Raw genomic sequence first — 26,043 nt, 5'->3', positions numbered from 1 at the left:
GTGGTGGGTGGTTTACAAACGACATCTGGGATCTCCATACATAAAGACAAATACAGTTCCTTTTAAAACAGATGTCAAACAATGGATTACTAGGGGCGTTAGCAAGTCCTTCACTAGTGCATACACTACCCACATCCACAGACAAACATACGTAAAGACATGAACGAACGCACATTTACACAAATGTGCATAGTCATTTGTTATGTAGAAATTCCACGCTCTAGTGTCCATGTAAGACAATACCTAGATATTGAACAAATAATGTTTTATTATACAACAGACACAGACAGCATATAGACTGCCAATGACAAAATACAATACTTAACAGTATACAATACCGACAACATGTGTATGATATGTAAAATATTAATTTAGCAAAAAGAACTAAACTATTGAAGAAAACAAGATAAAAATATATTTTAAATATTAATCCTCGACTTCCTCAGTTTGAAAAATGCATTTCCTATTAACATGAGCCCAATTCATTACATAATAATGTGTTAATCTATATTATTAACGCGCAAGCATACACACATACACATACACTCTCTCTCTCTATGTATATTCACATTTTTAGATGGTCAGAATCAACATGAAACATTATCAAAGTAATATGGGAATGTCCGTACACGACAAACAATTATAAATGCCTTATTGTGGATATCAGTACAGGAGAAAACAATATCTGGATATCAGTGCAGCGAACTGAAACAATATAAATTGATGGGGATATTAGTGCAATAAGATGAAACATTACATTCCTATAGGAATAACAGTCTTAAAGAAGTGTCATTTTAAGTGTCAGACCAAATAGTTACAAGAGTATTTGCACAAAAAATCGTAGCTTCTATTGCAATTATAACGTTAACAGTTCTCTAAAGTTTCATACTATCAATGTTTTTCTGGCTCAACTCTATTTTTAAGAATGCTACCCTTTTTTATTGTCCTTTAACACCTGTCTTGGCTAAAATAGTAGATAACAGAACTATCTTATGAGGGTTCATCGTGACTTCAGCTAAGTTGAGTAGTTGAAGGTTAGGTTGCTAGGTTTCAACTACGAGCTTAGCAAAAATCATTTTCAAAATTACAAAATAACAATAGCCTTTTTGCGCTACACCACAGCCAAAGAAAGCTGCACTCTCTTTGTTGACCAACAAATAATAAGTTTACTAAAAGTAAATACTAAAAACGCAGAATCATTTTTTTTTCTATTCTTCTCTTTCTGTTAGTTAGGAACACGATGTTGTCGACCCTGTTTAGTCTTTTTCTTTCTCTTTCCCCATTTGTTATGTCAATGTACGAAACACCTCCATTCAAATGATTCTAAGCCTACCATCTTTCCACTCGGCAATTGTTCCCCAGGAAAGATTATTTTTTAGGGCAGTCTTATTAAAAAAAAGATTAACTTCTCAGAAGATTAATCTGCATTTTTAATTTCGCAAACCACAAATGTTAAGCACACAACACAAACCATATCCGTTTCTCTGGTAGCTGTGCCTAAGTTTTTTCACCTAGCTTTCCAGTGATGATGTGAAGTAAATAATGTCAACCTCTTTGACATTTTAGTAAATGGCTCGCTTATTATTACAAGTGTTTGCGATCTAACCCCTGTATAAACAATGTACGATAAGCGTCGTTTGTGCAGGATGCAGAAGATTGTAGTGGATGCTTCCAACCCGGCCAATGTCCTGTTCTGTCTTATGCTCTTGGTGGTTAGGCATAGACTCGTCAGGGCCACATCCCGCGGTTAAGAAATAGTTTCTTTGCTGAAGTGACAACCTTCTTGAACTCCCTGAACTTATTGAAGCCTGATTAATCTTTGTTTTGTCTTGGGTTTCTTTTTTCATCAAGTCATATTCCAAGTGCAATAGCACTTAGCCAATACAACAAAGAAAATGCAGTCATTTTGCGTGCAGAAAGTTTTTATTTTTTCTCAAACATATGTCTGATTTATCAACGCATTTCCACAAAATTCCAAGGCTGTGGATTGAGTCTTGCTCTTGAACTTTTGTTTCCTGTGTGTAAAAAATGAATTTTAATGTTTTTGTAGTTAAAGGATCGTAATACACTTTTCACTTAGATACAAATATTATCGACCTAATACATGATACATATACATGCATAGCAAGAGCAGAAACATAGACTTTTGCTTTTTTATGTTGTTGCATAGGACAGATACTTCAAGCAAAACATCTTTCCAGGGTGACACGCAGGGCAGAGAAATATAGCACTTTCGCTATAGACAACAGAGTTACAATAGGTAGATAGTTATTACCACTTTCCCCTTTAACGGAAAGAAACGTATGTTATTTAAACTTACCGTATCCTGTATATGAATAGTCCCGTTACAACTGCAATCACACAGGCGATGGATATTATAACAACAAGAAGAACCGCAGAACCACCAGGCTTAGGCATATCTTGAAAAAAAAGTTAAATTTATTATTAAAATATTCTATTTTCAAATTGCAAAATAATGACAGATTATGGTCCATCTGTACTATTAATTAGCTTACGTAGCAAGAAAGTGCATGCATAATACATGCATCTCAATGCATATTTTAGGAAACTGACAGATTAAATAAAAGAAGACTACCAATAAGTGTCAGTCTGACAAAAGCAGCTTTTAGATATGTTTATACAGTGGAATATTACTTTTACAATCAGTAGTCTGAGATACAGGGCACCCTTTGACATCAATCTGTATTTTAGTATGAGCCGGAACGCAGCGACATTGGTTGTAAGGTCTTTGTGGAGGATCCACCCTCACGGTGAAGATGTCTCCACTGTTGCCAGTCTGGTAGCGACATGAATGTTGTTCCTTACAATCCAACTTCGTGAAGTTCCCCACAATAGCTGAAAATAAGACATGAAGATAATTTTACTTAGAGAAATACAACGAAAATGGAAGTTGTTTTACAGAGACACTAATCTTTGTACTCAAAGTGTGAGTGATGATAGAAATATACACAAAAGTACGCATGCGCGCAAACCAAGTACAAGTTCCTGTTACATTATATCTGTCTAAAAAGAATAAATAAATCCTACTTGTGTCCACTTCAACAATAAAACTGTCCACTTCAATGGGAAATGTACAGTTTACAAACAGCAGGTTCATCCCCAGAAAGGTGTTCACCTCACAAGTTGCGTACTGTTTTTGTCCTGCAAACAATAATGTAAAATATAACACAAAATATTAAAAAATATAAAATATAACAAAGATAACCTGCGGTAAGCGATTAGGTACTACAACATTATTTTGACGTGAAAAGTAATACTAATGTACGATTTTGTTAATAAATCAGTGAACTCACATTGCATGTAGCTACCTAAACAATGCTAAGATTGCATTTTTTAAAGAGTTGAAAAGTTTCTTTCTCTTTTCTTGATGCAAATTAGTAACAGTAAATGTTAATGCAAACACATTTTGTGTCCAATCTCACAAAAACTCCATTTACCTTTGCTTTCGAGGAAACTGCATGGTTTGATGGTGTCAAGCCTTTCACCGAAAGATTTGCATTTGTAATGTCCGGTTGTGTTTGTAAATCGTGTGGGGATGCTAATTACAGCATAGTTGGACACAGGCTGTACAAACTTGACTCCCTGCTGCTCGATACAGTCAAGCTTTCCATCATTCCACGTACAGTCCACCAAAACCTCTGTGCAGTTCAAAACAAGTTTAGCTTTTCCGTCGAATACATTTACCAAACGAAAAAAAAAACCAAATAAAGGCTATCACCTGGATCCACACATTCCGTGGATTGTTGATTGGGAAATGTATGCTTAACATTTAAAAGTTAGAACGAAAATACCAAGTCAAATGGGTAATATACAAATTATATCTTACTCGGGACAACAGCAATCTCTAATACAGAAGTACATTTGCTGCATGGTAAAGAGTTCTGAAAAAAGTCCTGAAACTTATTTTATCATAATGATTTACTTTAGACGTTTTGAATAAAAAAAATTTAAACTCTGCCCCAAAACAACATCATCTACCCGAAAACTTCTTAAAGTAAAAATGTTAACCGAGGTTTACTGGTCATAATTCAGGTACCTTCAACTCCGTTTTCAGAATAAAAGTAGACTGAAAACTCTTTTTGTGTTGAGTTTATATTTTCTACAAATTTGCACTGTAAGTCCATCTCATCTATTGTCTCACACTCTGTCTCTGTACTTCCTGTAATGTAATTGCACACATAAAAAACAATAAACAGAAAAAAATTAAAATTTGTAGCAATTGAAGTAATAATGCTAATAGAAACATAGCCGCTGTCAGTAATGACATTTTAATCTGGAAAAGACCTGTAAAAAGAAAACAATCACCACAATATTTCTGTAATAGGTAAGGTTACAGAACGTAATGTTGACAAAGCGTATTCTTATATCTGCACTTTTAATGTATTAGTTTCATTGCATTTTTCCTTTATTTTATAACCATTCATACTACAAATATGTAAGCTTTACTAGCAGTGATACTAATTTGCCACTCAAGAAATAGCTTTAATGAATAGAAGCCACTGCTTCACAGTAAATCTTAACTTTAAAAAAGAGATAAAAGTGTCCACTTTAAGTATCACCTTCAAGTACTTAGTTACTATTATTGCTACTTCGTACTGAAAATGTTTTTATTATCCAATATTATCCAAAACTGTATCCACTTTTCCGATTGACACAGCCGTCGCCTTTTCTCCATCTCAAACCGTGTCAAAGGAAGCCAATTAAAAAAAATTTATTCTCTGCCCTTTAAGGAAAAGACAGCTGTATTTTTTTTGTTTGTTTTACTTTTCCCTCTCATTTTTCTATATTTATTTCTTCTGGCTCTGCCTCCTTTTTCTTTTCTTCCCTCTTTCTCTCTCCCCGCTCCAATAGCGCTCTTTATAAACTGTTTCTACTTTCTCCCTCTTTGGTTTTTGTTTTCTTACGTTTTTTCCCTCTTTCCTGCTCTCATAAGAGTGTCAACAAGCAATTCATCTGAATTATAAAGCCAAAAAAAAGGTGAATATCATACATATATACCTGGTTGAGATACAGAAAGTAGTAAGAGCAGGAAGATCCCCCTCATATTACAAGTACCAAGCCTAATACAAAACTTTGGTCTGAGAAAGTTTTTTCCAGGAAGCCCTGTTTGAAAAAAAAACAACTATAGTAAATTACTATAATAAAATTTATTATTATTTTTAAGGCACAAGATGTAGATTTATCTTACTAAATGCATGTCATTCCGCGAGAGCGTTCCATTTTAATTAAGAAAATAAGGCGTATATATGCACACAAGGACTTTATTACTTGGAAATAAGTGTGAATTGCCTGTGGAGCCTGCTGATAATGTACAGGTAAAGGTCATCAGGTCATTAGAGGGTGAAGTGTTAGTGACCTCACTTTTCCATGGCCAGCTTTATGCGAGGAGGTAGGGTGCCCATCGTATCTCCTTCTCTTACCATCCCAAACACTTTATGGAGCCAGGTACCCATTCCCGCCAGCTGGGTTGACTGGGGAAAGTTTACTGCTCTACAGGGTATTGAACCTGCGCGCTCTCAGTTCGGACGTCACCGCTCTAACCATTCGCCTACTCGCTTCCAATTTTCCTTACAGAAACAAATGGGGGGCTGCCGTACATCAGCCATGACAAAAACAAAAGGCTACACCATGACAAAACAGCTAACTCTGTAAATAGATGCAACCTTCAGATAAAGGACAATGTGCCTTAAACGGGATCTGAACTCAGGAAGCCAATCCTAACTGTATTGGCGATACGTGCTATTGTGCCATCGTACCAACACAAAAGTCAACATAATCTTTTTTAGTCAAAGAAACTGACAGAAAAAATCAGAAGTGACTCATCCTGTAAAGGTCAAAGTTGTACTTACTGCATTGATGTGGCATTCAAGAAAAAATAAGTCGATGATAACACCAACATTTTGAACGATCTGGGAAAGAGAAATGATAACCTCAGTGAGAGATAAAAAGCAAATGTGTTGCAAGCCTCTTAATGTGCAAAACTTTCGAGTCAGTCATTTACATAGAATCCGGCAGAAATTACCCACATCATGAGTACTCACACTCAGAGTCATTTCGCTTGCAATTATCTAAATCGCCAATGTCCACCATGATGTCGACATATGAAAGACAGTATTAGACAATATCACGGGTGTTGTTTGTGTTAGAGGTGGTAACAGCAGAACAGTTTCCACTATCTCTCCTGGGCAACATTCTACTCTACAACCACCAGCAGCTGCCGTACCTTTTTGACACTGCGTCGGCTGCAACCTTCATTTCTATCAACACCTGTCTACAGGTGTCACAAACCGGATTTCAGAAACATCTAGATGGGTAGGTAACGGGGGACACGAAAAGCTTGATGGATAGAGGATTTCCGCTGGAGAGAGTATGTGTATCTAATTGAGTACACTGTACATCTGTTGGATATAACGGGGTCATGTTACTCTTTTAGCATTTTATTTGAAGGTCAAGATAGACCTTTACCAGAAATATTAGAAAATTGTAGTATGTTCCCTTCAGACAAGTACTATAAGTAGATTTTTAAATGAATAAAATATATATTTATTCTGCTTTGAATGATACCAACTTTTTGTATAACGCGATAAGATAGTCTTCACATGCACTTGCCTACAAAATAATTCAAGAAAAATAACAAGTTAAAGATATAAAAATGTATAATGCAAGAAACAGCATGCCCACTATGTTTTCGTGATAATAACAGACGGTAATAACATGAAGCACACAGAAAAACCTGGCAACTCTTCAATCGGTTAATTTGCAAAGTATTTTGCTCACCTGTCTTCCATCATTTCCAGCCAACGGTTTTATATAGACTAGAGTTCTTTTTATACGAAGGACATCCATTTCTCAAAAACATATTTCTGGTAAATTATCACCACTTGACCTTGAACTGATTGTGATTCACGACCCCGCCATGATACGTAATGCATGACTGACTCTCAAATTAAATTCTTGGTAATGTTTTCTGGAAAAATAGGTCAGGGGCGACCGACATAACAGCGCTTAGCTATCTCACAATCGTTTATTCGCTACATGTGATTATTGTTTATAGGGACATGTGTTTCGCCGCGATAGAGCCTTAGTCCAAGTGTTCTGTCTCGTAACAAAAGGCACTAATTTCTGAGAAACTACACAGTCACCACCTTTTTAAATATAAAAAAACCGCTCATGTCATTTGTTCTTGTATTTTATCATGGATAAATTCATAATAGAATAATAGCATGTTTATCTGTTTAGACTGCATGGTTGTATACGAAAAAACAACCCATGACATTTCTCTCGTTAAGGTAAGGTAAGGGTCGTTAGAAAAGGTCCATTTACAGTTTGGTCAAATGAGTTGCGATGTGGTGGTGGTGAAGGGGATACCACTGTATCTAGTACCTAGAAAACTAGATGTGGGCGCCTCTTTCCTCAAACTAAATTCCACTTAACTACACGAATATCCGCTTCCCGACTGATATTTGATAAAACGAGATCAGACGGGATTTAAAGACTAAACTGACTGGTTTGCGTTTGCTTCATATATCGGTATAGGCGACATAAAAGTAATCTGTATGTTTCAGCTTCCAAAATCCATCCGTGAATGAATTTTCCGGTAACTAAATACGCTAATCGCACCTGTGATCAGCTAACAGTGCACTATTGACAAGGTTGCCACACCACACAGAGAGGGATTTCTCGAAAACTGTTATCTAGTATCCCCCCGGTACCAGCTTGTCTAAGTTCTATTTATAAACACATTGACGTTACTGATTATGTGCAGCCAGATAGCGTTTTCAAGAAACTGTTGTTGATGGCTTGTAGCTTATCGATGTTCTTTCCGCGTAGTTCGCTGTCGTGGTGTCCTGCTAGGGAGACAACTCTTGGTACATTCAGGATTTGTTCTAGTATTGATTACTTCCCTTTAAAACCTATACTTCGTGAAAATCACAGTAAATGGTTTTTTGAAAAAATGCTCTTTAAAAGGATGATACCAGTTGGTTGTCTTTATTAAAGGTTATTAATGATAAATATTCAAAAACATCCGATTGCGGGCTTTTCAGCTCAAAGTCACTCGCAGATAATTGTTATTGACGTTGTGCTAGCGACTGTTATTATTGACTTTACAAGTTTTGATTGTAAGCGTTGTTCCTAACTGCCCTATGGGACAAATACAGTAGTGACGTGTTCATTTTTTAAGGCCTGAGTACAAGACGGTACTAACTAAGTTATGTGTCGCTGCTGTGTAACGAAAAGGAGCTGTCAGTCGAGTCGGAGAGTTGTATACTGGTACCTAGTTATGCTGAATCAAAGTTATAGAACTTATACTGATGGAAGGACATTCTTTAGCTTGTTGAATTATTATAGTAGGTGCATTATTAAAGTAAAACATCTATAGTAAGACTTGCTAAAACCACCAAATCGTAACCGACAGTCCACTGCTTTACTTTCCGGAGAGGTGACTTCAAACGCTTGTAAATTAAAGTTCATTTATTTAAATTGTCATTTAAATATATATATATATATCGTTTATACCACATGCCGTAGTGTGTTCTTTGTGTTTTTACTTTCGATCTATCATACTGAATGATTCCACTACTTCACTTTGAGAAAACAGCTTGTATTGGAACCACACGCTCATTGACTGTGTGAAGACGTGGCAGGTAGACCGACGTTCCTCCAGTCGACTCAGCTGGCGGGAATGGGTATCAATGATCTCAGTATTTTTCACTGGTCTTATTTGTATCCACAATAGTTAAATCTTGAACACAAAGATACTCACAGTTAGAAGCAGCAAAGACCACAACTGCTGGCCAGAAGAAATAAGACTGAGCTCAGAAAAGGGAACAAACATGATGGTGTTCCTTATTGCTTTTATGTGTTTAAAATGAAATAGTCTTTCACTGTATGCATTTACTTTTTATAAAGGAGTTTACGGAAAATTCTCATCAGCTGTATTTCCTAGTTTTGTTTGGGTTAACTGCTATAAATATCCCTCCTCTTCCCTAGCATAAAGTTCCGGTATTTTCTGAGTCTACTCTCTTCACATCCTTCCCCGTCCTCGTGGGAAGGGACATTAGTTGCTGCTGTTAATTTTTTTAGGTATGCGATGCGCACTAGGTTTAACATTAACTAACAATGACTATTTAAGCGGATCTTGGAGATTTGTTTGGAGGACTTTGATATTTTTTGCTTACATTGTTAAGAATTAATTTTAATTTTTGTTGTTAACAAATTAAACTAAATTCACGTCAAGGAGATATAGTTTGTATTTTAAAACAGAAAATGTATCAAGAAAGAAGAAAATTGCATGATGGTCAGTTGTTGTGATACTCATAAAGGAGCACTTGCCTGAAGTGAGTGTCCTATTTGCAAGATTATGGAAGGCAATCAGAACAGACCTTGTAATGCGCAAAAGGGGATTTGTTCCCCTTGTCTATCGACCAAATATTTCCTTAGTGAAAACGTCTATAAAGAAGCTAAATATAAACTCTGATCGTTTCTCGAAAAAGATTGCCTCAAGTTTAAACTTCCATAACATATTTTTAAAATTTCTGAAAAACGAAAAGGTCAAAATGCCAACTGTGACAGACACTGTTGTTGCGGCATTCCTGGGTTTTATCAGAAACATGAATACTGGCCCCGGGGAACCGAGCACATGGGTGAGAGTCAACCTCAACCCTCACAATCTATGTCAACATAAAGTTGCAGGTGGCCATACGTACAATACTCACACGTCGATCTCACAGTTTATCACGTGGCTCGAGAGCCCTCACCCCTACTGTTTGCCGAACACAAAACTCGACGTGTGATGTAACGTATAGAAAAAAAAAATTAATGAACATAAAAACATACAAATACAAACAATGTAAGGACTCCTCTAGAGGGGGAGTCCCAGTGCTATCCTATCACACGTGTATCGACTGAGCAATAATGCAGATGTCAAGGATGTTGGTAGATGCAAGAGTTAAATTAAGAGGATACAAACTTCAATATGACACTGAAACTGTAATTTTTTAATGGTTTCTAAGTGTCTAGCAGATTATATTTGATGTCCTAGTTCATATTAAATAGGTATATTTCCTTATTGATCTAGCATTCTAGCTGTATATACATCTATATATGTATATACCATATTAATCTTGCATTTACTATGATCTATGGTCATTTGATATTATTTTTATTGTTGTTGTTATTATTATTGTTGTTATTATTATTAACACATACTCTCATAAACTTTTAGTCAGACAGTTAATGAATAAAAGATATTTTTAAAATTGCAAAGAACTTACAAAGTTGAAAAGAAACCCTACATGTTTAATTATATGGTTTTGAGCCTTGTTGATGAAAGTAGAAGATTTAAATCAAGGACCAGTCTTAGTGTTTAAAAAGGAATTTACTTTAAATAATCTCATTTTATTTGGGGTCAACAGTATCTTTCAAAGAAAGTCAACATGAAACACAGTTTTAAGGACACAGGATAAAGATGGGGAACACTTTCATAGAAAAGTTCCATTGCAAAAGCTGTATTCAAAACTACAATCTGTAAAGTGATCCTTTAGAAATCTGCACAATATGTAGTCCATTATAATACAGCTGTTCCTCTTTATAAAGTTTTGGAAAAAAATTAAATGTTGAGCTTTTACAGTGTCTAGATGTATATACACACACACACATCCCTATGAACATGAGTTGTTGGTTTGTGTGTGTGTGTGTGCTTACACAGTAGTTTTATGTGTAGTAAAAGTTGGCGTGGTTTCAGCCACAGTGACGAGAACATGCAAAAAATTCCACTTCTAAGGTAGGATTTAAAATGCATAAAAAGTAAGCTTTATTTCTTTCACAATAAGGGACTGTTGAGAAAAAACATTAAAAGGAAGAACAAACAACATAATAAAAACAGTATTGTGATCAACTGTTAAGCAAAAGACATTTACAATCAGGTTAACTGTGTAATAGCAGCAAGTTAAGCTATGCCCCAGCTCATTTAAGTTCCAAACAGAAAACTTTGTAATATGCTGGAAGAACATGAACTTATTCCTTTCATGCCAGGTACCTAACCACAAGAACACTTAAAAATTTATCATTTTGTTTATATAACTTCAACAGTGCACTGGTATTAAGGGTTTAAAAACTGCAACCCAACAACAAATTGAACTTTATTTATAACCTCTGTCATAAACTGCATATTAAGAGTGCACTAAGAACAAAAACTGGTGCATAGAGATTAAAAATTTATAAAATAGAGAGAATAATACCAGCTTAATGCAAGCTTTGCACTGCCTTTGTAGAGTAATTTATTATGTACATATTTTACATAATGGTTTTAAACTCTATCATTTTGTAAGTAAAATTGTATTAGTTGATGTATATATGTACTCAAACCCACAACAATATCTGTACGAGTAAGACGTGGTAAAAAGATATCTGATTGGTCATAAAATTTTCTAAGGAAAAATTGAAATATCACAGCAGTTGGGATTTTCTTTATTTTATTTATCAAGAAGTTCTACTGACTTACACCTAACAAAATTTTCCACAAACGTTTTATAAAATAAATTTTTGATAGTTTCTGTTGCATATTTATACACTCTTACAGACACTGATCAAAATGTCACTTTCTTAGTTTGACATGCATACAGTTTTTGATGATCAAATACATTCAGAGACCTTATTCTCCATGAAAATATACCATAACATCAGTTACCGAGCGTCCTTCTGATATAGTATCTACATCTAGTCATGTAATGGCTGAATACCAGCTGTTAAGCTGATCTGTGCATATTGTGTATTCGGTAAGGAGCCAATGATAACATCCGATGTTGTTCTGTCAGCAAAAGTTAGGTCTCCGTATATCAACCCATCTGCATTACAACGATTTGATGATGTGCGGCGCTGTAAGAAAAAAGAAATAATTATTAGGGAGTATTAAGTAGCTCACTACTTTAACATTATTACTTCCTCTCCGTTGCTTATTTATTTTTTAGGGGATCACTATATTTCTTATTATTTAATTTTTGTTATACCTGCTATAGATTTTTAAAAATATATAATTTAAATAACATTTAAATAGCATCAGCTAGACTCTCAGTGCATGCAAGTATGCAAGCACCTTTTTCATTAGCTGCACAGAAAGCATACAGTGAAAAATAAAAAAGTAAAATTGACATCTGTGTACTATCAATTTCATCTTAATGGATTTAAGTCTAGTTTATGTACAGTATGACATTTTATGAAGTTAGCATATACAGGCTAAACCTGTTAAATAGTTATGTTGCACTCAAATGTGTGACATTTAACATGACGAGCGACATATTGTGGCCTTTGTTATGATGTGGGACTATATCGTTGGTGTTGTTATTATAAGTATTTAGTATGGCATGACCTAAAATGTAATTTAAACAAAAAAAAAACATTGTAACCTCATTTTCTTTAGAAGAACCAACAGCAGCAGGATGACCACTCCTTCTGTTACCTAAACAGCATTTAAAATGTTGCATGAAAAATTTGCTCACATATACAGTGGAACACATATACACATATACAGCGAACGCCTCGGATAGCGAATATTTCGGATAACGAACAAAAATTTCGCTAAAAATGTGTCTCGGATAGCGAACAAAACTTCGGATAACCGCACGTGACCGACCAACATGTCAGACCAAGCACCATTCGCGATCGAGACACAGCTACGATCGGTCGTTTGTTATCTTTCTTATGTAGTGTTTTTGTGATTAAAGAAATGTGTGCGAAGTGGGGGAATTGCAATTGTTTTTCGAAAAGTCTAATGTGATGTCGTATTACCGAAGGGTTTTACAAAAAAGGCAGAAGCAACAGACACTGCACAAGTTTTTTCCTTCAGCCTCACAGCGACAGCAAAGGGAAGTCACCCCCGATTTTATAATGTCACGTCTGCTCATGGAGGGGGAATCCAAGCAGTAATTCCAATTTTTTCGGATAAAGAACAACTTTCCAGAATGGATTGTGTTCGTTAACCGAGGTTCCACAGTACATCTATATATGTATGTGTATATAAGAAACAATTTTTAAGAGTAAAATACTATGGCACAGTAAAATAAAAATGTTTTATGTGTTGAGACTTCTAATCTTACATTTTGAGTTATGTTAAAGACAATACCATTTCGACGTTGTTTGGCCTTGCTTATGATGTGAAGGATGCAGATAGCGCCAATAATGATTGTGATGCTCAGAAGGCTTATGGCTATTATTAGATAAATCCTTGTTCCGTCTTCTGGATTGTTCCCACCTATTTTGGTACAAACAAATTTGCTCTTTTTAAAAAGATTTAGCAAATATTTTAGTCTTAGCTATTTCCTAAATTTTCTTTTATAATTGGAAAAGTTCACATTGAGAGAACTTCTTCAAATGCCCATGCATGTTAAAACTTTTAAGACCTGCTTATAAGCCATAAATGTATACTAGATTTTTCTACGATTAATTCACAACGAAAAGCAAACACAGTGGTTATTCAGTCAGCGCTGGTGAAAAAGGATGTGGGACTTTTTTGTTTGGTTGTTTGACATAATCTATTTTATATCTTATAAAGTTTACAGTTGACTATTTCCTACACAGTAGTAAGCTATGAGAATAATAAAAATAACTAACTCTTGAAGCGTTCACTTACCTGAATGATTCTTCATCACTGTGAGTGTTTGGTTGCTCCTACTTTCAATGGTGCAAAAGCAATGAAGCCATTAGATAAAGGAAGTTAATAAGTAATCATATCCTGGTGATTACTTGGGAAAGTTTATTGTGATGGGCACTCAAAAAAAATGTTGTAATGAACTGTAAGTCATGTACAGTTCATTCTTACCTTTGTACCCATTTGTGTAACAGGATTAATTGTCTCAGACATGAGTAAAGGTTTATCCAAATGATGTTTAATCTGCTGTTTATTGACTTTACAAAATGCATAGAAAATTTTTATGAATATGACATCGATATTAAAAACTCAATACTTTGTTCAAAAGTAGATTTCTCTGAGCTAAAATATTACAATAAACTGCACAATAAACAATACTGCAACCAAAAAGTAATAAATAGGTTCAGCTCCAATTTTAGTAATGTCACTCTCACTATGGCTTTCCTTTATTCATTATTTTAGGAATTTGTTATTGTGATTTTTGTCGGTGAAAAACACTTGAAGATAAAGCTACATAAATTCAAACATTAAAGACGTTATTAAGTTTTACCTCTGGCTATGTAGTCATTTTTTCCTTAATGAATAAAAAATTGTGGTTCTGCAAAAGTTGCATATTTTGGACCCAATTATCTTCCTAAGTGCTAACCAGTTTGCTGCTTGTTTATTTCTTTTATATAAATTTCTAAATTATGCATCCCATATAAGGTTTTTGTTTCATATATCATTTTTCATTTATCTATATTATCAAAATAAATTCATATAAATTATACATTTTTCTTACATTTTTGGAATGTTTGTTTTTAATTTCTGTTATTAAAGAGGTAAGTGTTATGACTTTAAGACTTTGTACAAAGTCAAGGATTTCTCATGTTTAGTGTAAGTATAAAATAAATGAATGGCCCCTTAATATCTTTATCAATAATAACTGGCTAATAGGTGGCATACTGAGTGAAATTATAGAATAAAATCTGAAAACAGGTTCTAATATTGTTCAAAGTAAAACTAAATATTTGCATCTTTCTTATCCTCTAATATTGAATGGTTTTTTAAGTAACATGCCTAAAGTGGTATTAATTAATCAAAATGAATCTGGCACTAACCTGTATAATTGACTATTTTGAAAGTGAGGTTTCCTTCTCCCTGCTCACTTCTAACAGTAAGAGTTCAATTCCCTTCTCCAAACCAAGATTCTGCAGTGGGTGGGATGGTCAAATTGAAGTCCGGTGCATTTCCCTTTAAGTGACACGTGACTTCTTTAGTGGTGCGTGGTGGGTCAATCTTGGTCAACGAACAGCTTCTGATAATGTTTGTGTAGTGTTTCATACATAGTGTCAAGCCGTCTTTTAAAACTTTGGCTAAGTCCATGTCTTGGGTCGACAAACCAGACAGTTGTGGTGCACCTGAAAACATGTCAAGGATCATGACTGTAATGAAAAGGAGTATGAAAACGCGGTAGTTTTTTTTAATATAATATATAGAGATTAAGCCACCGCGCGTTGTCACACTCGTAATCGTAAGATGGAGAATATGGAAAGTTTGTGGTTTATACGGTCTATGACTGGCAGCCAGAGAAGAGAGGGTGTGATAGGTGATGTATCTTCATATCTAGATGGTCTACAGACGAGGCGATCAGTGTTATTCTGGATCCTTTGAAGTCTGTCAAGAAGATACTTGGGAATTCCAGTTAAAAGAGAATTACAATAGTCCATCCTCGAGAGCACAAAAGTCACATGTTAGGGTTTAAGTTATATCAGTGGTGAATAGACAAATGAGGATTTAAAGTACACACTCATTTCCTAACTTTTGTCAATTTAACATAAACCTGAACCGTGCGAGACGATAACACTTAAAAATTCTTACAGGTACTCTAATATGACCGCGATTACTCCAGGTGGCCTCAATCTCTTTTGTTATTGTTGTACACAAACAGTATCATCGGTATAATGAAAGTGATGTGACATCATTTTCCTTTATATTTTGAGGCCTCTTTTACTAATCTTTCTACCTAGCATACTAAACAAAAAACCACTCACATCTAACAAGAATGACCACTGATCTGTTCAGCTCAGAACCAGGCGCCTCACACCTGATGGTCGGCCAGACCTCATTGCAGTGAACTTTTTCCAAAAACATTGTAAGTGGACCTTCTCCTTGTGTAGAACTCATTGTGTGTCCACTGGCGTTTGTCATACGGATGATAACCGGTGGGTTTCCGTTAATGTAGGAACAGGCAATGTTAACACTCTGGTCATGGTTAATATTATGCGTTCCATTGACATAATGTCCATTGACAATCATGTCTGTGATTTGTGGAGGATCTGCATAAGAAAAAAGTGTATATACAATGCGTTTACCTACCACATCATAAAAGAAATTCTAATCAAAATGTTATCACTTTCATTCGCAAACACATCACAATATCAGCTAAACATTATTATCTTAATATGTTGATGATGATTTTGACAAAAAGAGGTTTAATGAAGGAAAGATCCTGGAGCGTTTTATTTTGCTGTAGTTCTTTCTTTGATATATATAAGAGAGCCTTACATACGCATTTTCTTTATACGTGGTCATATTTCATACCAGTTTCTCGAGCGACAAACATTTGGCTTAAAACTATAAGGCCAACATTTGTACTTAAAGTGGGAGAATAGTAAGAAAAGTTGATAATATGAGATTGATAAATTGTAAGTACTGCTAAAATAGAGCGAGGGTAAATATCTTTTTACTATTAGCTTTGTAAAAAATTTACTGCTTAGTAGTAAAGATTGTGAATGTTTAATTCCATTTCTTGTTTGCCTTTATGCTATAATTAGATGCTCTCACTTAATTTGTTAAAACTATCAATAATAGCAGAAATAATAGTGAACAGTATATACATAATTCATATAAAGAATCACACTAGAACAACACAGAGGAAAAACAATTCATATGTATTAATGAAAGATAAAAGAATTAATCCGAAACCTTGGATTAGAGAATTATTCAAGGCAGACCCAGAACTGGCAGCCAATATCCTGCAACCCCTATTTACCGCAATATGGGAAGGGAAGCAAGTCCCAGATGACTGGACCAGAGGAGTGATCGTCAAAATCCCAAAGAAAGGATCCCTTAGCAACTGCAACAACTGGCGAGGAATAACTCTCCTGTCCATCCCGAGCAAGATCATGACAAAGATCATCATCCAACGAATCTCAGAGGCAGTGGACACACAACTTAGAGAAGAACAGGCTGGTTTTCGTAGAAGAAGAGGATGCACCGACCAGATATTCGCACTACGCAACATCATTGAACAGTGCACAGAGTGGCAGAGGCAGCTCTATATTAACTTCGTAGATTTCCAGAAGGCTTTTGACAGCATCCATAGAGAGAGCCTTTGCGCATCCTGCGAGCATACGGAATACAATGGATATTGTACTGCTGATCAAAAGCTTCTATGCGAACTTTTCATGCTGTGTTGGAAACAGTGACATCTACTTTGAGGTCGGGACCGGAGTGAGACAGGGCTGCGTGATGTCTTCCCTGCTCTTTAACCTTGTCATTGACTGGGTAACGCGCCATACAACGGAAGATGTACCAAGGGGCATACGATGGACACTCTCCACGAACTTAGAAGACCTAGACTTTGCCGACGACCTGGCCCTGCTGTCACACACCCACCGGCACATGCAGGAGAAGACGACTCGCCTGCACACTTTTGCGCAACAGGTCGGACTGCACATCAGCCGGACAAAGACAGAAGTGATGACCCTGAACACCACCAATCCAACACCGATCAGCATAGAGGGAGAAGACCTGCCGATGGTTGAAAGCTTCACCTACTTGGGCAGCGTGGTCACGCAAGATGGAGGAGCAGGCCGTGACATCCAGAGCAGACTGAGCAAAGGCAGGGCATCTTTTTGTAGCCTACGCAACATCTGGAAGTCGACACAGTACAGCATCAATACCAAGCTGAGACTTTACCAGAGCCTGGTCATGTCCACTCTACTGTATGGCTCGGAGTGCTGGCGAATGACTGACAGCGACCTCAACAAACTGTCAGTCTTTCACACCAAAAGCCTGCGAAGAATCCTGGGCATCTTCTGGCCAAGGACAATCTCCAACGAAGAACTACTTGCCCAGTGCGGGCAGGAGAGTATGGCCACCATCCTGTTGAAGAAGCGATGGCGCTGGATTGGTCACGTCCTCCGAGGCGGGAGCAACTCCATCATAAAAACTGCCTTACACTGGACGCCAGAAGGAAAACGCAAGCGAGGTCGGCCCAAGATCACCTGGCGCCGAACTGTGGAGGCAGACATGAAGACCCAAAACCTCAGCTGGGGTACTGTGGGGAGTCTAGCCCAGGACAGGCAAAAGTGGAGGACCCTTGTCGCTGCCCTACGTGCCGACCGGCATAACGGGAACTAACTAACTTGGATTAGAGAACTTAGAAAGCATAGAGAGACACTTTTTCATAAGTTTTACTCTGAAATGGTACAACAATGTAGCTCGCTAGCAAAAAAATAATTTTTATTAACTTTTTGTCATCAGCATCAATGAAAGTACGCTTACCGATAACTTGCAGTTTGGTGCGCTTCAGTACAACTGGAAAAAACTTCTCTTCTAGAAGCTCCCATACGACATCGCTATATGTCCGTTTAAGTTGCAGCGACAGAATCACTTCTTCCTCGACAGCTTTACAGGCTGAAACACTGGTTTGGTTTCTACAAATACCATTATTCTGGTTAAACCATCGGCACCTGCAAACACTTTGGTATTTTCCAGTCTCACATAACTTTACATCGATTACAAAAGGTGTGCTTTTGTACTCGGATGTGAGCTGGAAAGTGAGATTGATGTCTACATTTTCTTTGCTTTTGATGTGTTCTAATTGGGTATGATTTGTTTCCATTACAGTACCTGCAAAAGAACTACATCATATTTGTAACTATATTAATAACAAATAGTTTGGCATTGACCCCACATGCGCACTAGTATAGTAATATGTTAAAAATGCTCGCAGTTTACATGTGCAGTATGTATAATTGAATGTGAATATCGTCTAGATATTTGCCACAAAAACTTCAGGTATTTAGTAACGTAAATCTAGATTCTATAAAAGACTAAATAAAGTTTAATGAAACAAAATATAATATCCATTTCTTTCAATAAATATTTAATCCCTTATCGCGTTGAACTTAAGTTTTATCAGATTTCAAATGTACTTACAATTTAAAATTACACTTGATGGAAAGAAAAGTAGAAATGAAAAACGCAGCATAATGCCGAATATACCCATGGCACATTCATTATACCTCTCCGCTTCCAACTTAATCTCAGTCTGAAAAGTTTGACATTTAATAGGAAAAGTTTTGAATGTCACGCCTACCTATACGGAAACTTCTCAGCTTCATACAGACGGCTTAATATTAACACTACTTTCAGTTTGTAAAGCACGGAAAAGATTTTTAAAAATCTTGAATTTTTAGCACTATGCAGAGCTGAAAAGCATAGTATAAATATGATACCAACAACTCCTTTGAAATATTCCGTTTTTGGATCCAAACATTTAATTTACATATTTAAAAAACTTGGATCATAGACATAGAGCTCTTTCTATACTGAATCAACAAAAAATCAAATTAAATCTCTCTTTCTCTCTCTCTCTAACAGACACACTCGCGCGCGCTAACACACACACAAAGGGGAGGCAACACGGACTCACGTACCGTGGTCAGGAGGTTTCGAACGATGGGACTGTGAATTTGTTTTTAATTCTACTTCTGAAGCTAAATCAAAGAGTTCACAAAAATTGTGTGCTCGTTTATGCTCTTTATGTGCAGAACACTGTGGTGTATTTTTTGGTGTGGATATTAGACAAAATGGAGCTAGAAATTCAAATTTAACCAACTCAAGTGAGTTCATGGGACTGCTTACAACCGTTCAGAGCAGAAAATGGATGCCGGAGTTAGAACAGCTCTTGATGAAAGGTTCGATGTCAAGGAGATAGGGATTGAATCCACTCTTGATGCTTGTAAGAAAGACTTTTTGAATTTAACTCAAAGTTAGATGAAAATCATAAGCATCCATTCATTTGCACTGGATAGTATGGATTTACACTAGACTACGTCAAGAATGATGTTCATATTCAAGTCGATAATCTATAAAGTTACTTACGTCGAGACAATCTACATTTTGTCTGCATGTTAAAAACAATTTTAAAACGTGTACTGAGTTTGTAATTGAATTCCTGCAACTGGCAGAACAAACAGTGTAGTATGAATAGAATTAATGTAGTTTTAGGTTCAACCCAGAAAAAAGCAAAGATGTTTTAAGCAATTTTAGTCCAACTGTATGCAGCAGGCAATCTTTGGTCATAGGTCATATAGAAATACAAAGTAGAAAAACAAACATAAATTAACTTGGTAAAGCTTTGTTTCATTTTCTTTTTTATTCTAGTCGTAAAATGAAGAATATTTATTTTTTTTAGTTGTAACAACACAATAAGTAAACATCGATACTGACATTGTCATATGAATGTTATCATTTTATAGAAAGAATATTAATCTTAACACACGAAAACATTTAACAAAAACTTCGATATGCCTGCGAATTCCGGGTACATCAAGCATTGAACAAAGACAAGTAATTGTGATCCGTCACAACGAAATGAAGTCGTGCCAAACAGTTTCGTACTAGCGGCCCAGAAGGTGATCATGGCGAAATTTGACTTTTCTTTTAAAATTTTTTCCTTGGATTTTAAACTAACAGATAAACTGCTGTGTTAAAATAAAAGTCAGAAATGGTCCTAAATAAATTTTAATCGAGGTACCTTATGGCGATCCGTCCCGATTTCAACGAAATTGAAAAGCAGTGGAGCATTTTTACCTTTTAATTGAATAAATGGAAAAGTGTTTATTCAGTGCTGAGTGAATTAACAGTATATGTGTATAAACAAGCATGAAAGTTGTGTGTTTTCGGGTTTGTCAAGTAGAAAGTTTTATTCCTTTTTTTGTTATTTCTGTACCAATTCTCGCCACACTAGTAGAAAGTGTTTTAGTATTCTGCTGTTTCTGTGAGTGTTTGTACTGATTAGATTGCAGTAACAGTTTACTTTCATTTTCTTTTCTTTTTTTTTTTTTTTTTGGCTAACAGGAAAAGGGACTAAAAGCACGCAAATATTCATTTCTATGTACGTTTTGTTACTTTAAATGATTTAACGTGCTGTATTTTATAATTCACAAAAATTTAATACAGTGTGAACAATTTGAAATACCCGTTACTAAGGACACATCTGGTGAAGTGGCTATTTGAACCCAATTTTCTCAAAATGGCCCCTACCTCACTTTCACACCTTAAACCCTTATAACTAAATCAATGTTACGAGTAGAAGAATAACTTTGATATGAAAGGAAAGACGCCTGTACTTTTCGAAAATATTTAAGTTTTCAAATTTCAAATTACCGACTCATTTCCTCGTGGCCGGTCACAATTAGATTTTTATGGTACCACGAAGTGGTAATGGTTTTGATACGGAAATCTGTCTCAAATTAACATTCAGATTAGTATAGTTAATCTTACATTATAAATAAAAAAGACTGTTTATTCACACACTGTAAAACTGTATGTATAGATGTAAGCGTTGAATAAAAAAAAACATTAAATATGTTGCTGTCTGCTAACTTACATTAATATGAAAAGAGAAAGACAAAATAAAAATTTACAAGGCAATTAATACTACATGAAAATTGTCAGGCACAGAATAGAAACGATTAATGTTTAAAAGCAGTGTAAAAACAAGATTAGCAGACCAGCAAAAGATGCAGTCAAAAATACAACCTTGAACAAAGTGCTTAAATAAGTATTTTTCAAAAAATTGTCTTGTAAGCTAAAACTCCACAATAGCACGCAATGATATCTGAAATTATAAAAAATAACAGACTATATCAGGTTTCAGAACACTCTATGAAATGAAAGAATAAACCCATTTCTGATATTTTCGATACATCTCCAGTACTAGTCTGGACCCAGACTTAAAATATAAAACAGTTTTAAGAGTTGTAGCAAAAACATTCTTATAGCTTCTTTTAGCTATGCTTAAAAGTGTACTGCTGTCAGTTGTCTATGAAGCAGTCGTGACATGGGTGGTAGGTATGAAGAATGGCGAAAAGCACAATGTTGTCACAAAAAACAGAAAAAGGGTTAGACAGTTAAAGAATTGAGAATACATCTTTATAAAATCGTGTGATGTGTGTGTGTGAGGGAGAGATAGAGACACAGAAAGAGAGAGCTCATTGAATCATGTGGAAAAACTTGTCAAAATATTGTTCAGAAAAAGAGAGGTGTAGAAGGAGTCAGACTCCAATCACACAAAATATATTTCATGCCAACGGTTTCCTCTGGTGTTTGAGACTGACTGCCGCCATCATCATACTGCCCGATTAGGACCAACGTACAACCATCAGGTGGTCCATCCATGCCAGGATGTTTAGACGCTGAAACATTGATGCATCTTTTCTCTTTCTCATTATTGATTCTACAAGTTAACACTGATTGGGGCAAAATCAAAGCATTGCTGCTGTATTGAGTGGTACATTGCCCTTTTTGACCATTCTTTAGCATTTCTTGGATATAATCCATACCAATGCTTTTGATATGAATGGTTATTCCATCATCCATTGTACAGTCCGTATATGTAGCTCTGTATATCAAGTTGTTGGACTCGGATACAGTTACATGGTTGCCTTGGTCAACACATTTTTCATCATTGATCGGTAACTGGTCTGGTATCAAAATTTGTAAATCTTCGTCTGGATTTTCTTTGTCATAATTCTTTGCACATTTGGCTTTTCTGCTATAAAACAAAAATTAAAATTAGTTCAAATAAATGGGTTTGGAATCAAACAGGAACAGTTTAGGAACAGTTTCTTAATTGAACGTTGACCTGTTACAATCTGAACTTAGATAAGGAATAAATCACTTCTTTATATTTGGTATGCATTCAATAGTTTCAGAAATTTTTTTTAAAACAGAGTAAACACAAACAAATATGCCGGTTGCAAATCAACAAAGAACAACTGCAAAGTAAAACTACTTGCAAAGAATTCCCATGTATGTGACATGAAATGTTTGTCATTTTTGTTGACTGTATTTGATTTCTCACAGTAAATTAAGTCTGACTCACCTTTTTCTTCGGAGACGTAGGAGAAAGCGCATCATTAGCACAGCGAGGCAGAGAATAGGTAAAATCACAGCAAGAGACCCCAAAGATGGAGCTAAAAAAAAGTAAATATTATTGATGAAATGGTTTCTGGCGTTATTAACTGCGTATTGAACAAGTCACATCAAATAAAGAGTGCAACAGATCGGGGGGGGGGGGGGGGGAGAGAGAGAGACAAAAAACTCCAAGAATATGATGCATTATGTAGTTATAGTGAGAAAGTCTTCTTTAACTCTTTTTTAAATAATTTCAGTTTCTAGCAATTAACTTCCGGAATAGGCTTACTTTCATTTTGTATGATGTTTGCTGATTTACACGCCTCCACTCGAAGCTGAGGGGTAGATGTTTCGGGGACACAAGAGTATTCATCGTGCTCAAGCGATGGGGCCTCTAGCATGATGGTAACAACACTACTATGGCTGTCATTACCATCATGATAGCGACATTTCCTAGATCTCAGGCAACTTGATTTTGTATAATTGGCAACGACATCTACAGGACAGAAACACATTAAATTTCACTGTTATTGCTGATTTAATTAACTGTGTTCAACCTCATCAGTAAAATTACTTTCCTCCGCATCAAAACTCAATGCAAACTTCCAAAAAAGACAACTCATTCAAAAGTTTATATATATATAGTTGTGTGCGTACGTAAATATCTGCTCGCTATTACAATGCGTGCAAGCCGATATCCATACGTGTAATACACTAAAATAATGTAAAAAAAAACCCTGCTATAAATATGAACATGAAAGAATATATGATACTGTCGTACCTATGCGCGAATAGACATTCGCGTGTACCCTTATAAACGCACATATGTTTTTCACACAAAAATGCACTAACACATGCACGCGTGTACACACACACACACACACGCACACACAGATAAAGGAACACATACAACAATCAAAATGCTCACAAATGCAGTACCCCACATACATACAAAATGATCAGTATAGTCAATTTATAGCATAATTATAAAGAACTGAACCTTACTCGTGTTTTCCTTTACAACGAAGCTCTCTACGCAGAACGAAAATGTGCAGGTCACATTCACCTGAGGCGCTTCCTCAGAATTTACTTCACAAGCTGAGAAATATTTCTCATCTGCAAACCAGAAAATTTGATAACGCAATGTTTCTAATTGTATTTAATGTTCCATAATTAGTCGACAAGGCATAAACTAACATATTGTCAATAGAAACTTAAAAATACAGTATACACTTAAAACTTTACTTGTCGGACTAATAGACATCACTTTATGTGTGAGGGTTTTGAAGCGATCTTTTCGATTTTTCTTTCTTTGCAAAGAAACGAGAATAGTTTATTGTTTACTTAAAATGGTTTGTTTGTTTGTTTGTTTGTTTGTTTGTTTGTTTGTTTGTTTTTTTTGGGTTTTTTTTTTTGCTGTTGCGGCTATGTGCCATCAACTCGAGCTCAGCAACAAGATTGTTCACACAGCCTCAGCTTTTTAAGTTCTTGAGCTAATGTCATTACGCGGCCAATTATCACTCTTGTCCAGGATTGGCACAATCCCTCTCATTCGACAATGACTGTCTTGTACAAACTATGAGACTCATCATAGTTGGCCTTCAAAAAGACCGTAAAGACCAGGAGACAACGGTTGGCTACAAAAAGAGAGAACAGCACGATGGCTATAAAATTGATGGACAAGAAAGAAGATTCGCAGCCCTATCTGGTGACCACTGGGTCCTACAGAGAAAGGAAGAAAAAGACCCTGGCTTTTTCTAGGCAGCAACACACATGTAGGAGATTTATAATGTAGTGACCAAATGATGGCATACTCGCTACTGCATTGACGAAGCCTTATATTGTGGAAGAAACTGGTATTAACCTCTTACTTCGGTGCAAACACACTGCCTGCATCATAAAGTTTCAAAGCTAATGTCCAGCGTTAATGTGCCAAAAGACCATCTGCTTCGTGACACTATCCTGTTTAGAGATTCTAGTTAAAGCCTATTGATTTACCTCCATGAAAATATGTCACAAGAGTTTATGAATCAAATTTAGGGAAGAAATGTTAAATTATATTGTTTGTGTATAAAATATAGATCCATTAACATACCCAGAATTGTTTTACGTTTCCTTAAAGATGATAATTCATGCGCCTAGAAATAAATTCCTTTGTCTAAGGGGTGAGTGCGACAAGTAGAGCTTTTAGACAGATATGCTCAGATTTGCCCTGTGATCATTCTTAAAACTGGTTAGCAAAGGAACATTACCGATTTTAATAATACAGACTATGACACATCTAAAATGGATTGATTGATACATCTTTTATAAAACCGTAATTATATATCGCTTGTCCAAGTTTTTTCTTAGGAAAACCTCTTTTCAAACCCTGCTTTTCCATATCGAGGACAATAGGTTTAGCGTTTGCAAATTCAATTAAGCAAAAGATGACTGATATTTCTCCCTTAAGATTTTATCTTTACTGTTTCATTATTCATTTATCTTTGCATAAGTTTGCATATATTCCGCTATCCCTCACACAAACTTTTCAGAAACGAGGTTAGCTTTTTTATGGTATATGCAATGATAAGGAAAAAATTATCAGTGTACCCTAAGTTTACCTTGTCTTTCCGGGAAATTACAAATTTTGATATCATCAGGCTTATAGCCGTCAGGTATGCATTTGTAACTTCCGGCTCTCGTTGCAAATCTTGTGGGTATACTAATCTCAGCAGTGGTGGACACAGGCTGCTTGCAATCAAAACCGTCCTGCTTGATGCAATGAAGCTGCTCCTCTAGCCATGCACAGTCAACCAGCTTCTCTGAGCAGTTGCAGTTTAAAAAAGTAAAAAGAATTTTACTCCTTTTTTTCTAAACATTTCAAAGCATGTACAGGTTTAAAAAAAAAGCACACTGAATATGTATTTATAAAGGAGTCGGCACACAAACCATGCATAAAGCAAAGCGAATAAAAATAGAAAATGCGTCCAGACTAAGGTATTTTGGGCGAAGAGGTGCTGGAGACTCATTTTCCTCAGGGCCAATGGTACCTAACCCATCCATTCTCCCTCTTCCCTAACAATTTTTTTCTCTAAAGGCCTTTACAGAAGGAGCGAACGTTGGGTCCGTCCGGTAGTTTCTGGCAGATATGTCCCATAGTTGGGTTTCGAAGATAATTCATGTCGCTTCGAGTCTACAAA

The 26,043-nt window shown here is 35.9% G+C and overlaps 2 protein-coding genes across 3 annotated transcripts in view; both read right to left on the bottom strand.

The window, feature by feature from the left end:
- LOC112568022 overlaps positions 1-26,043 on the bottom strand; it is an 81,182-nt gene that overhangs the window by 43,378 nt on the left and 11,761 nt on the right. The gene's annotated exons all lie outside the window — the stretch shown is intronic.
- LOC112568029 lies at positions 1,416-6,866 on the bottom strand. The gene is made up of 9 exons (XM_025245025.1): positions 6,799-6,866; positions 5,871-5,930; positions 5,020-5,124; positions 4,058-4,180; positions 3,459-3,659; positions 3,049-3,162; positions 2,656-2,856; positions 2,321-2,420; positions 1,416-2,015 (listed from the first exon to the last, which is right to left on the bottom strand). Exons 2-9 carry the CDS (start codon positions 5,884-5,886, stop codon positions 1,934-1,936), a joined length of 942 nt encoding a protein of 313 aa, XP_025100810.1. The 5' UTR covers positions 5,887-5,930; positions 6,799-6,866; the 3' UTR covers positions 1,416-1,933.

This window comes from Pomacea canaliculata, linkage group LG7 (genome assembly GCF_003073045.1).
Source record: "Pomacea canaliculata isolate SZHN2017 linkage group LG7, ASM307304v1, whole genome shotgun sequence".
In the NCBI taxonomy this organism is placed as follows: Eukaryota; Metazoa; Mollusca; class Gastropoda; order Architaenioglossa; family Ampullariidae; genus Pomacea; species Pomacea canaliculata.
The sequence above is the reverse complement of the archived record's forward strand: the minus strand, read 5'-3'. Positions and strand labels throughout refer to the sequence as shown.